Raw genomic sequence first — 11840 nt, 5'->3', positions numbered from 1 at the left:
TTGTTCAAGGCCCAGCTCAAATGAAGACTTGCACTCAACCAAAGTACCCTGTTCTCACTGCTATAGGGAAAACAGGAGGAATAGTGATGGAATGAGGACGTATGGGCAGCTAGGATGGGCCAGCTAGGTGGAGCCAGAGGAAGGACTCAGTTTTGCAAAGATTCCCCCCACCCCAAGTCTGTGCACTGGATTTGACATTGCTACAATGACTGGATACATCCATGACAACCAAGCAACTCACACTGTACTCTGATTAGTCAGAACAGTGACTTCCAATCACTTAGCAACTATGTCAGGGGAAGAGGATTGGAAGCCATTTCAGGGCAACGGACTGGGAGGAAAATGAGACAAAATGGCTGCCACTGACCAATGGCACATGCTCAGAAAGGGGGAGGAGAGAGGGAAGTGAGAGGAGTTCATTGAGTTAAGACTTACTGCCCCAAGGGTTTTAGGGTCTTTAAGCCCCTGGGGATTTAGGGATTTGTAATTCTATGCTGCATAATACCCTAAAACCAAAGATATTGGGATTCCAAAGATTTTAAACTCCTACTACCTATGGTACAAGGACTTGAGCAATTTTTGAGCTACGAAATGCTCAAATGAAATGAAATGCTGGGAGCCTAGGACCCAAAACAAGGATTTTAATCAGAACAGTGAACATGTTAAAAATACTAATCCCTCTTCAACTTCAAATCAACCTTGGTTTAACTCTTGGGATAGTGGTTTCAAATAGTCTTTCACACCATCTAGTGACCTCTGATGGTACCTCACAAAAATGGGGTGAAGAGAGTTTGTTTACATAGAGAGGACACCAAAGTAGGAATCTTGTGTCTCCCATTATAACTCCCAGGGCAGCTCCATCTTTGTCTGGCTTGTATGTTGGCCCTCTGCATTCAATTCAAAAGAAGGGTGTTCCTGCTGAAGCGCAGAAAATAAGTTGAAGCCACATTTGGCCTCTGTTTCCTTTTGTTTGTTTGCTTAATGGGGGACAAACAATACATCCTGTGATTGGCAAACCATCAAATGGTGCCAGGGAGATCAGGTGGAGATGGCTGATAAATCAATCTTTAGTTGAATAAATCCAGTCATTAGCTGACTCTAGCCTACTAGCTGATATCTATCATAAAATTAACAACAACTATAATCACTATGAATACCACTACTTAGTGTGTGCTTTTACTATGTGCCAGGAGTTGTGCTAAGTGCTTTGCATATATTATCTCACTGAATCCTTACAACAACCCTGAGAGGAAGTATCATGACGTTTCCCATTTTACAGATGAGGAGACTGGGGTTCAGAGTGGATAAGTAACTAGCCCAAGGTTATACAGCTAGAAGACTGGTAAATTCCACTTTACCTACAAGCAGAAACAGAATGGCCTAAAAGAATTAAAGTGATCAAAGGTCTACTGCCTGGCAGCCTTAATTAAGGAACGAAGTTAAATTTTGACCAATAGATGGCACCAGTGTGTGTTTGGTGGGCTGCTCAAGGCTGTGTCCAATTAAGGGAAGTCCCAGTGAGGGCTCAGAACTGAAGCAACCTGTCTTAAGTTGAGAGAGGAGAGAAAGAAAGATGGGCAGTGTTCTGCTCCTGAATCAGATAATGCTACCGTGTCCTGTCTGTAGCTCAGCAAAGACATGCGAAGCCAGCAAGTGAGGGGATGGAGGTGGTTCTATTAAGAACTGTTTTAAAAAGATCTGCAAGTCTTTTTCCTTCAACATTTCCTGGGCACCTCTCTTGAGCCAGACAGTGTGCTGTGCAAACAAGTCACAGCTCCATCTTACTGCAAAGGAAGAGAGGTAGATGCTATGGTAGAAGGGTGAGGTACTGAATGATGGGGGCACCCAGCCTGGGCTTGGAAGTCTGGGGAGACTTCTCACAGGAGAGGTGTCTGAGCTAGTCCTGTTGGATGCATGGGAGCTTATCAGACAAAAGTGAAAAAAAAAAAAGGCATTCCAGACAGCATTAAAGCCACAGAGGGATTATAATCCATGACACATTCAAAGACAGGAAGCATGAGCTTCAAGTGTTGAGAGACAAGTCTAAAGAGACAAGCAGGAACCAGGCAATTGAACAGCCTAGAATATCAAGTTGAGGACTTGATTTGTGAGTGTCTGAGTAGAGAATGGAGAAGGCGATGGCACCCCACTCCAGTACTCTTGCCTGGAAAATCCCATGGATGGAGGAGCCTGGTGGGCTGCAGTCCATGGGGTCGCGAAGAGTTGGACGCGACTGAGTGACTTCCCTTTCACTTTTTACTTTCATGCATTGGAGAAGGAAATGGCAACCCACTCCAGTGTTCTTGCCTGGAGAATTCCAGGGACGGGGGAGCCTGGTGGGCTGCCATCTATGGGGTCACACAGAGTTGGACGTGACTGAAGTGATTTAGCAGCAGCAGCAGCAGAGTAGAGAAGCTATAGATTCCCAGAAAGATCTGCAACTTAAAAAACAAAGTCCAACTATTGCTGAGGCAATGAAAAGCTGTGGTAGGGCAAAGCAGGGGGCACAGCATGGTCTGATCTAGTGGCCTGTAGGCTTCCCAGGGGCACTAGTGGTAAAGAATCCTCTTGCCAATGCAGGAGATGTAGAGACAAGGGTTTGCTCCCTTAGAGAAGGGCATGGCAACCTACTCCACTATTCTTGCCTGGAGACTCCCTTGGACGGAGGAGCCTGGTGGGCTACAGTCCATAGGGTCACACAGAGTCAGACACAACTGAAGCAACTTAGCACACATGCGCACACATAGAGGATGAATTGCAGCAGGACATGCTGGAGGCAAGAAAATGACTCAAAGGCTGTTTGGGACACGGGTGGGTCTGAGGAGCTGAGCTATGGAAGATACAATGGGACTTGAGAAGGTAACATTGGTAGGACTTGGGCGCCTCTCCAGGCCCCTCCCCACATGCACAGGCTCATCATCAAGGCTCCGCTGATGCTGCACCTCTCACCTTCCCCCACCTCCAGCTCTGCTTCTGACTTTTAAGCTGCCCTCTGAGGTCCTTTTTGTTCCCTTTCCAAGCTGTCTTTAAGGTTTAATCAAACCTGATTGCACAAGTTGACCAAGAAGGCCTGGCCCCCTGTTGGGCCTCCCGTGGTACATCCCTGTGAAGAAAGATCTGTCAATTGACCTCAGGTAGAGCAATGGATTGGCCTTGAGCTGGTTTCTGACCCTGTGCCCATGACTTCAAAACATGGGCAGAGTTCAGTTAAGAAATCAGTCCAGTTCCAGGAAAAAAGGTAAACATCATCTAGTTTATTTTTCTCCTGATTCGTCTCATGCCAAAATACAGACCCCAGTAGATAACAGCCGAAAGGGAAGAGGTCCCCAAAGTAGACTGATGTTTTAGATGTCCCCTCTCCTTCCTGCAAGGTCCGTCAGAAAGGCACCCCAACTGGTGTTGGTATTGCATCCGTGGAGGTGAAGCCAGAAGTCAGGCTTACCACAGGAAGACAGGACTTCATGGCCATCTGAATGGTTGGGGAGGCAGAGCCCTGAAGAGTGACCGTTCTCTGCATAGGCATGCTTCATCCTCATCTGCTCCCTGGGGGGCTCAGAAAGCAAATTTTCCTTCCCCTAGAGTTCCTAGGACCCTCTCGTTGGCAACACAACAGCAATCCAATAAGATGCCAGAGGGCTGGGCTCACAGACCTGTTGGGTGTAGCCAGGGTGAGCTGGTAACTTGAGGACCCAACTTTCAATCCAGAGAACTGTTCCTGGGGATTCCTGGCTAATCAATGCCCTGAAATGTTGCCAGGCATAATGAACCCCATCAGACTGACTGGTTCAGTTGGGACAGGTCAGGGGCAGGGAGGGAGAATGAGCTGTGGCCCTGTGTGGTGCTGACCCTGGTACCTTCACACACCCTTCTGGCCCCTTTCCATCTGCTTCCTCTTTCTCCTCCTCTTCTCTCTCCTCCACTTCCTCCTCCTCCTCGCTGGTTGAGTCCTCATAGACGTTGATGGTTGCCTGGACAGGGAAGTTCTGCAGTAAAATCTCCCCATCACTGTACAGGTAGTCAAAGGAGCAGGATTTAGGCCAAAAGAGTCTGTGGACAGAGAAGAAATATGGCCCCAACTTGCATAGGCTGCCATGTGCAGAAGGGTCAGTAGGACCAAGAAGGAAGCCAGCCCCTAAACTCCTTCTAGTTGCAGTAATGGGCTGAGATGGAAAAAGAAGAAAGGGAGCTTTGTAGCAGAACCTTCTGGAATGTTACAAAATGGCTCCATGCAGGAAGGTCATGTCTGGTGGGCCTATAGCTGTGAAGAGACCCAGGCCTGGCATATTTCAATCCTGCAACTGATCCCACTCCCTACTCCCCACCCCAGAAGGCCTGCAGCCAAGAATTTTCTAGCCCCGTGTCCTCCATCTCCTACTAAGGCTTTCTTCACTGATCTCTCCACAGGGGCTTGTTCTTAGCGGTCAATGACAGTGACTCCAGGGAAGGCAACCTGGGCCAAGTCCCTTAACTTCTCTGAGCTTCCATTTCCTGGTCTGTGAAAGAGTGATCATAGCAGTACCTCCCTCCTCCTGCCTCATAGTGCTGTTGTGAGGATTTAAAAGGCTAATAGATCTACATCAGGCTCTGTGCCTGGTGCTAGAAACTTACCTGACTGGGTGATGGAACTCAAAGTCAACCTTGGTGACCTTGGCACCTGTTGTCCCACTGGGGGCCTGTCAAAAGCAAAAAGCATGTGGCTCAAAGTGCATGGTCAGATAACTGCCTCTTCTGTATCAGGGGTCAGCAACCTGTAGGTAAGATGATCTAGAAGAGACCTTAGACATCTCTGGGGTTCAGTACCCGCCCCCCATAAGGGGATCTGTCCTGGTTCTAGTTGAACAACAAGTGGACAGAGTCCGGGGGGTTGTTTGCTTTCCTGTCCTTGTTCTAACACCTGTTTGGAGATGATCCAGGGGACAGAGTTCTACTGGAGCAGCAAAGACGCGGGGGTGGGGTGGGGGTGGGAAAGAACGCCGCGGTTGGGTGCCACGAGACCATGATTCTAGCATCAACCCCACTGCACATGCACCATGGAGCCTGCCCTTGTCCCTCTCATGCTCTGGGGCTCAGCTTTCTGTACAGCTAAATTGCCCCAGAGGCCTCGGCTCCCTGCCTTCCTCCTAGAGCTGCTGTGGGAATCAAAAGTGGGCAAGGCTGGGAAAGTGCTTTTCCGGGTCTACAGCCCAAGTCAAAGGTCAGAGGTTGGGGGCCCCTCTGGGAAGGGACCAGGTTTGAGTGCCTGCACGTGGTCATGTGTGTATGTGAACACGTGGGACAGGGGTTCCAACTCACCAAATCCACACGTTTCCTCACCTGCCTGGGGAGGTCATTTGTAGAGGTCAGCCAGGGCCTCCAAAGAGAAGCTCCTCTAGGACAAAGAGGAGAGATTAGTTGGTGGAGGAGAAAGAGTCTGGCTTCCCTGAAATAAGAAAAGAAGCCCTCCAAAAACTTGACTTGGATTCCATCTCCTGCCGGAAGACTTTCCTAAGGACCCTGAGTCCAGGTCAAGACAGATGGCCCTCCTCTGCTTCAACAATGTTATCATACCTGTTGGATGATTATCTGTTTAGTTACCTTAGAACTTCTTAAGAGCAGATTTATGTTTGATGGTATCTGAATCCCCAACACCAAAGCATAATGCCTGGTACACAGTAGGTGTTTTGGTCAGTGTTTAGCGAACGGTTAAACGTTTGGAGGAATGCATGAGGGTTGGGTAGAAACTATCTTGCCCCCTACCTCCTGCCCCCAGAAGTAGAGCTCACAGTTCTGCCCTCTTCCTGGGATGGGGAAAGGGGCCAAATATATTTCTGGGTCCACTGCTTCCTCACTAGACTTCAAAAGGTAAGAAAAAAAGCAAATGGAAAGCTTATGGTGTGGTCAGGAAAGAGACAGTCCCTTGGTCATCAGCCGCTTGGCACTTTGAACCTCGTTCCCTGCTCTTCAGCCTAGGTTCTGTCCAATCCAGATTTCCTGGTAGTCTCCCCTTTGCCCCCCAGTGGACTGAGCAACTTGGCACATGAGGGCCTGGCTGCTTAGTTTTCAGCTTTGGCAATGCCCACTGTCTCCAAGTCTCCTCCCGTCAGTCAGAGGGATTAGTGAGGTGAAGAGCCAGCTGAGATATTAGAGTCTGAGCTGTGGAGGGAGCACAGAGAACAGGGGGGTCCCGGACTTCTCGTTTCCTTTGTTGTCCCAGTAACCCCATTAAGCTTGAGTTCAAATGACCAAGGCCAAGTTCCACTTACCGTTCATATTTATTTACTTCTTGTCCAGAGGAGAGAAGGGGCGATGGGTTTCCCAGGTAGGGCAGTGCCAGGGAGCCCTGTGCTAGGGCTGGAGCTGAGGCCAGAGCCAGGGCAGGGGTGGCAGCAACGGGGGCAGGAGGGTCCATCCTTAGGGTGTAAAAGCCAGGCAGGCTGTGGGGGCTGCGATTCCTCAGCGTCCCGCACTTTTCTGGCTTTTCCTCGGAGACCTTTTTATAAGGTCTGCCTGGACTCATAAATTATTCAGGGACATGCCAGGATGAGATACCTGGGGAGCAGTGGGGGTGTGCGTGTGTGTGAAGATTTAGGAAAAGGGGCTTGGGAAGGGATACCCGTGTTCCTGGGTGTGAAATTTCTCCCAGTTGAATAAACAGAGAGTCAGTAGGCAGGAGGGGGTGCGGTTCTTTATCTCCAAGTCAGAAAGGAAAACACAAAAGGGGCAAATCGAACACCATTTGTGCGAATTCCCCAGGTGGTAGCAAGGCCTGAGGGAAGGGAACAAGGGAAGCGCCTTAGAAACCACAGAAAGTTGTCAGGCGCTGGGTAGAGGGACCAGTAGCAAAGCTGGTTTTCAGTGAGAAGGGACAACTGAGGCCAGTGAGACTCATGTTATTTCAGTTCAAACCCCAAATAGATTGGCCAGGTGGACCGGATATGGGGTGACCACTATGAAGCATACCCCCCGGGTTAGAGAAAAATGGAGCATCTGGGTGGGGCTGGTCTGACTGCCTGTGGGTTGGACCTCAAGTCTTCTTTCCATGCCCTCCCGTTTACTGGGCAGTACATTTGCAGAAGTGCCTCTCCAGCCTCAGCCATCAGTGGTTTGAGAAGGGAGTGCAGGCAGCATTTGTGGGGGTTTCCAGGTAGGATTGCTGATCTCAAAGCTCAGCTTCCAGTCCCGGCGCCAGGGTGCTGGAGGAGGTCTGCTGAAAGACCATCTCTGACCCTGGCGCCTGGATTCCCGGCGCCTTGGTTCCCTCTAGTGTGAGAGGAGGATGCAAGCCCAGTGGTTCCAAAGGGCCCCGTCAGGCTGAACACTCTGTGACGGGCGCTGGGTAAATGGGTCCTGACCCCGGCAAGCCCAGCACCTGGGTCACAATCCTCTCACCCTCAGACAGTCTTCTGGGCCTTTGCCAAAATGTTTGCAGTTACAACTACTGGCAGGTTCCTTATGCTTCAGAGGTTTGAAAATATGACTACTGACCTCAGTGTCGAGCACTGGTGCAGGTTTATTTAGCTTCTTGGATATTCATCACAGCCAGGCGTGTAATTGTCAAAAATTAGAAACCACCTCAATGTCCAATGATAGGAAACAAGTTAGATTATTTAGGGTAAGTCCTTACCACCGAATACTAAGCAGGCACTCATAATCATGTTCTAGGAAGTATAATTATTAACACAGAAGGTTTAGAAAAAAAGAAAGATGCTAAAAGTGTGAATAATTTGATCCCAGTGCTGTTTTTCTCTCTGTTCACAAAACCCCCATTTCCAATTTCAACCCCACTGTGTTCTTTGTAGCAAAGGAAAACTGGAAAGAAGCCAAATGTCTTACTTTAGAAAGGCAGTTAAATAAATTATTGAACAGTTATACAGGTTCATATTAAAACTGGCATGGTAGAAGACTGGGGAAAGGTGAATATATTGAAGAGTGAAAAAAAGAAGCCTGTACCACATAATTTGGAGGATGATCCTGTTTTGGTAAGAAAAAAAAGAAGAATAGAATATACAGTGTGCAGGGGGGAAAAAAGAGTCTGGTTAGAAGAAAGGAGAAAGTTACAATGCTTTCTGGGAATAAGATTATGGTAGACTTTTATTTCCTTCTTTAGGCTTTTCTGAGTTTTCCCAAAAGTTCCACAAGCCCTGATACTGTTTGGGTAATAAAAAGTAAAGACACAAAATTAAAAAGAAAGAAAGAAATGTGTATCCACAGAGGAGAGAAAACTGCTGGGGAAATGACAGCCATTTTTAAATGTCTGAGGATTTGACTGAAATGAGATTACACTTGTTCTGTGTGACTTCAAAGGGCAGGACTGAGGCCCACGCGTAGAAGCTACAAGGAGATACATTTTGGCTCAGTCAAAGGAAAACTTTGTAACAGCCCAGCCGCCACCTAACCCAGAGACCTGGCACTGTACCGGTTCTCCATAAACAGAGCTTTATTACATGTGGTGAAATGAGTGGAGTCTTGGACTGGGCTAAGTCCTCTGTCCCTGAACTGCGTAAGTGCAGGCTGGATCCGGGATCCTGGATCTTGGAGTGGAAAATCTAGAGGGAGGGGGGAGTGGGGGATGGCGAGCAGAGCGGATGGGAAGCCTGAGTTTCCCTCAGTCTCTGAGGGTTCTTGCTAAATTTACCTCCAGGAGATGAAAATGCGCATGTATTGTGCCACTGGCTCAAAGGAGGGGCGAGACTGAGAGGGAGCCTGGATGAAGAGACTGGGCTGGAAGGAGGAAGAAGCAGACCTATTGTCAAACCTGGGGATCTTTTTGACTTCTAGGTGCCCTGAAAATGGTCAGGAGCGGGGAAAGAGAGAAGAGATAGATATTCCTCCAGAGCCCAGGGCTCATGCCCAGCCATCTTGAACTTGTGTTCATTCAGCCACAATCTCACAATCAGGGCCATCCAGCTCCTTCACTCCCCTGAGCTGCAGGCCTGAGGGTTCCCCTCATGCCAGCTCCTGGCATCTTCTCCTAGAGCTCAGGTGGCATTCAGGCCTATGTCTGTGGATCTTTCTTCTCCAGCTGCACAGCAGCTCTGTCTCACCACCTCCCTAAGAATTGCCTCAGCCTCATTTAGCTTGTGGGAGATGAAGCCACTGGCCCCTCTTGAGGACCTCTCCTCAGTCTGAAGGATTTAAGACCCACAAGGCTTGCTGGGTAAGAATGGGAACCTGGCTGTTCTCCTTTGCCCTCAGCACATAAAAGGAGTGAGGTGGCTAGCAAGGTGGCAAGAAAGGTCTGGAACAATCAAAACGAAGAACTTCCTGTCACGGCAGTTATGATCCTACCTCCCTTACCCCTAACAGCCTTATGGTGCCTCTGGGTTTTCTCAGTGATTGCTTTGCCAGAACATTCAGAGAGGGCTTGGTGCCTCCTCTGGGCCAGACACTTCTGGACCTTGCCAGGCAAGAGAATGAACTATAAAGAGGAACAGACTGCCTCACGGTGCTGGCAGCTAGGGAGGGAGACAAGACCGGCACGGGACAGGCTCAATCAATGTCAGTGGGGCCTGGTTCCCCCTACCACCCTGGAGCACGTTCCCTTGTCCACTCCTCAGCTCTCCCCAGCTCGAGTGTCCCCGTCCCCTGGGCCACATTCCAAAGTTGCTTCAACTCCTACCACGTTCCTGCCCCTCCCCTCTACCCACAGAACAACCTCTCCTCCCACTTCCCTGAGAAAACACGGGCTTTGAAGCGTGAATTACCTCAGTGCCCTGCCCCACTCCCCCCAAACTGGCCTGCCTCTCCAACTTCCTTCCCCTCCAGCCCTCCCTTCTCAGGGGACAAGGTGCCCCTCTCGTTAAAGACTAATCTGTTCGCCCGGGCCTTGGCCTTATCCACCCTCCTTCTCTGGGGCCTTCCTCCGGGCATTATGACCCTTCTCTTCAGGAAACTTCGGCTTCTTTATACCAGCTCTTTCCCTCCTGATTATAAAGTACCTGTCTCTGTAATCCCCCAGAATTAAGCCCCTCCTTTCCTAAATGTATTCTCTTGCTCCCCGAACTCTCAATATCTTTCTGGCTCTTCCCCTCCCTCCTTTTCTCTCTTTTCTTTCCTTCACCCTCAAATTCGTTGAGTGTAGAGTCTATACTTTTCTCAACTTCCCATTCATACTTCAACTTACTGCATTTTGGCTTCAGGCCCATCTTCCTTGTGAAAGGGCACTACCAAAGGTCACCAGTGACCACCTAAGTGCCATGTTCAATGATCTCTTTGAACTCTGGGGCCAAAGGCACTCTTGACCAAGTCCTCATTTCTGAGGCTCTCCTTTCTTTCTTGGTCACTATCTCCCTCCTACTTCTGGAACTACCCCCCTGTGTATCTTTTGCTGACTTTTCTTCTGCTCAGTTCTCAAATATGTGGCTGTCAATTACAATCCACAAACAAAGCTGATACACAGTAATGTTTTTAACGGGTCATGGCAAAATGGGAAAAACATCAAAAGTAGAGTTTTTCAATAATCTCAATGTATCTATAAACGATTATCCTTTATTCTGACATTCTGCCTTTTTAAAACTTTTTGGTGGCAAAATATTCTCTCTTTCCTGAAATGATGGCAATGGTGGATATTAATTTATTTCTTTAACGTCCCTATTTGTCAAGATAGAAATGTCCAGTCCCATTAATGTGTTATTCAATGAATGAAAAATTGAGACATATTTCCAGCCTGAAATGTTCCTGATAGGTGTCTCAAACCTGTTCCAAAACTGAACTGATTTTGTTCCCACCAACCTCCTCTGTACCTGCCTCGATAACCAGTATCACATTGGCCCGGTCACTCAAGCTGAAAGCCTCAGCCGCCAAGTCCTATTGATTTGGAGCTTGAGAAAATGAGAAAACCATTTCTCACGTTTGTCTCCTCTGTGCTCCCCATTCTCCTGGTTGTTTCTTCAGTTATGGTCTCATCCATCCTCTCTCACATGGGTAGATAGATTCCCCCATTCTTGACTTGGTCTTTCCAATCATCCTCCTCCCAGCTCATCCTGTGATCTTCCTATAACATGGGACGAACTTTGCTCTTTCTGGGCTTAAACAGTTACAGTGATTCCCAGTTGCCTACGGGAAGTGTCCAATCTCTTTTGTGTGGCAGTTGAAGCCCTTTGCTGCCTAAGCCCAGCCTTCCTCTCCAGCCTTCTGCCTCCAAGCCCCTCCATGCGCCCTCCACTGCAGCTCCCCTTTAGAGACCTCCATTCTCTAAACAGGTCACACCTTTCACCTGTAATCTTTTCATGGTTTAGAGCCTCTGAAGGTCTCAGTCCCATCCCATATAGGGTTAATCACAGGGAACACTGTGGGTCACAACCAGTGGCAGAGCTTAAAATTGATTTAGTGGGTTGCAGCCAGCATTTAACAAATTGACTGAACAGCAAATGGAAGAGTGAAACACATGAGGTAAGGGCATATATTATTCTGTGAGGCTTTTGCTTTAGTCATATATCTCTAGATCTAGATTGAAAGATATATAAATGCACGTCCTGGTTTATGCCATAACAAACATTTCCTACTGTGGGTCCCAGTCATAAAATTTGACCACACTTGAGGGACTAGATTGGAGCAGGAAATGGCAACACACTCCGGTACTCTTACCTGGAGAATTCCATGGACAGAGGAGCCTGGGGAGCTGTGGTCCATGGGGTTGCAAAGAATTGGACATGACTGAACAACTAAGCACAGCACACACACACACACGTTTGTGTATTGCTTGCTGATGCCTATCTTCTGAGATGAGCACGACTAAGCAGGCATGCAAGGGACTATATGTTATTCTGGGGCTCATAATTAGTGCTGTTCATGCCAGAGTCCTTGCTTTCGCTGGGGAGTGTAATAGAGGTCAGGAGAACAGGTGGTGCCAAGGAGGCCTC

General features: G+C 48.5%; 1 protein-coding gene across 1 annotated transcript; it reads right to left on the bottom strand.

Moving 5' to 3' along the window:
* Positions 1–3268: 3268 nt before the first annotated feature.
* Positions 3269–7635, bottom strand: RIPPLY1 (ripply transcriptional repressor 1). Its single transcript, XM_018044316.1, has 4 exons — positions 6243–7635; positions 5314–5368; positions 4609–4673; positions 3269–4047 (listed from the first exon to the last, which is right to left on the bottom strand). The coding sequence occupies exons 1-4, from the start codon at positions 6494–6496 to the stop codon at positions 3786–3788; spliced, it is 636 nt and encodes a 211-aa protein (XP_017899805.1). The 5' UTR covers positions 6497–7635; the 3' UTR covers positions 3269–3785.
* Between the last annotated feature and the right edge of the window lie 4205 nt (positions 7636–11840).

This window comes from Capra hircus (assembly GCF_001704415.2).
Source record: "Capra hircus breed San Clemente chromosome X unlocalized genomic scaffold, ASM170441v1, whole genome shotgun sequence".
Classification (NCBI taxonomy): domain Eukaryota; kingdom Metazoa; phylum Chordata; class Mammalia; order Artiodactyla; family Bovidae; genus Capra; species Capra hircus.
The sequence above is the reverse complement of the archived record's forward strand: the minus strand, read 5'-3'. Positions and strand labels throughout refer to the sequence as shown.

Excerpts from the sequence above, each read along its gene's own strand:
- RIPPLY1 (XM_018044316.1), bottom strand. The coding sequence starts at position 6,496 with ATGAGTCCAGGCAGACCTTATAAAAAGGTCTCCGAGGAAAAGCCAGAA. Across the intron at positions 4,674-5,313 it reads CAAATGACCTCCCCAGGCAG|GCCCCCAGTGGGACAACAGG; the intron begins GTGAGGAAACGT and ends TGCTTTTGACAG. Across the intron at positions 4,048-4,608 it reads GAGTTCCATCACCCAGTCAG|ACTCTTTTGGCCTAAATCCT; the intron begins GTAAGTTTCTAG and ends CTCTGTCCACAG.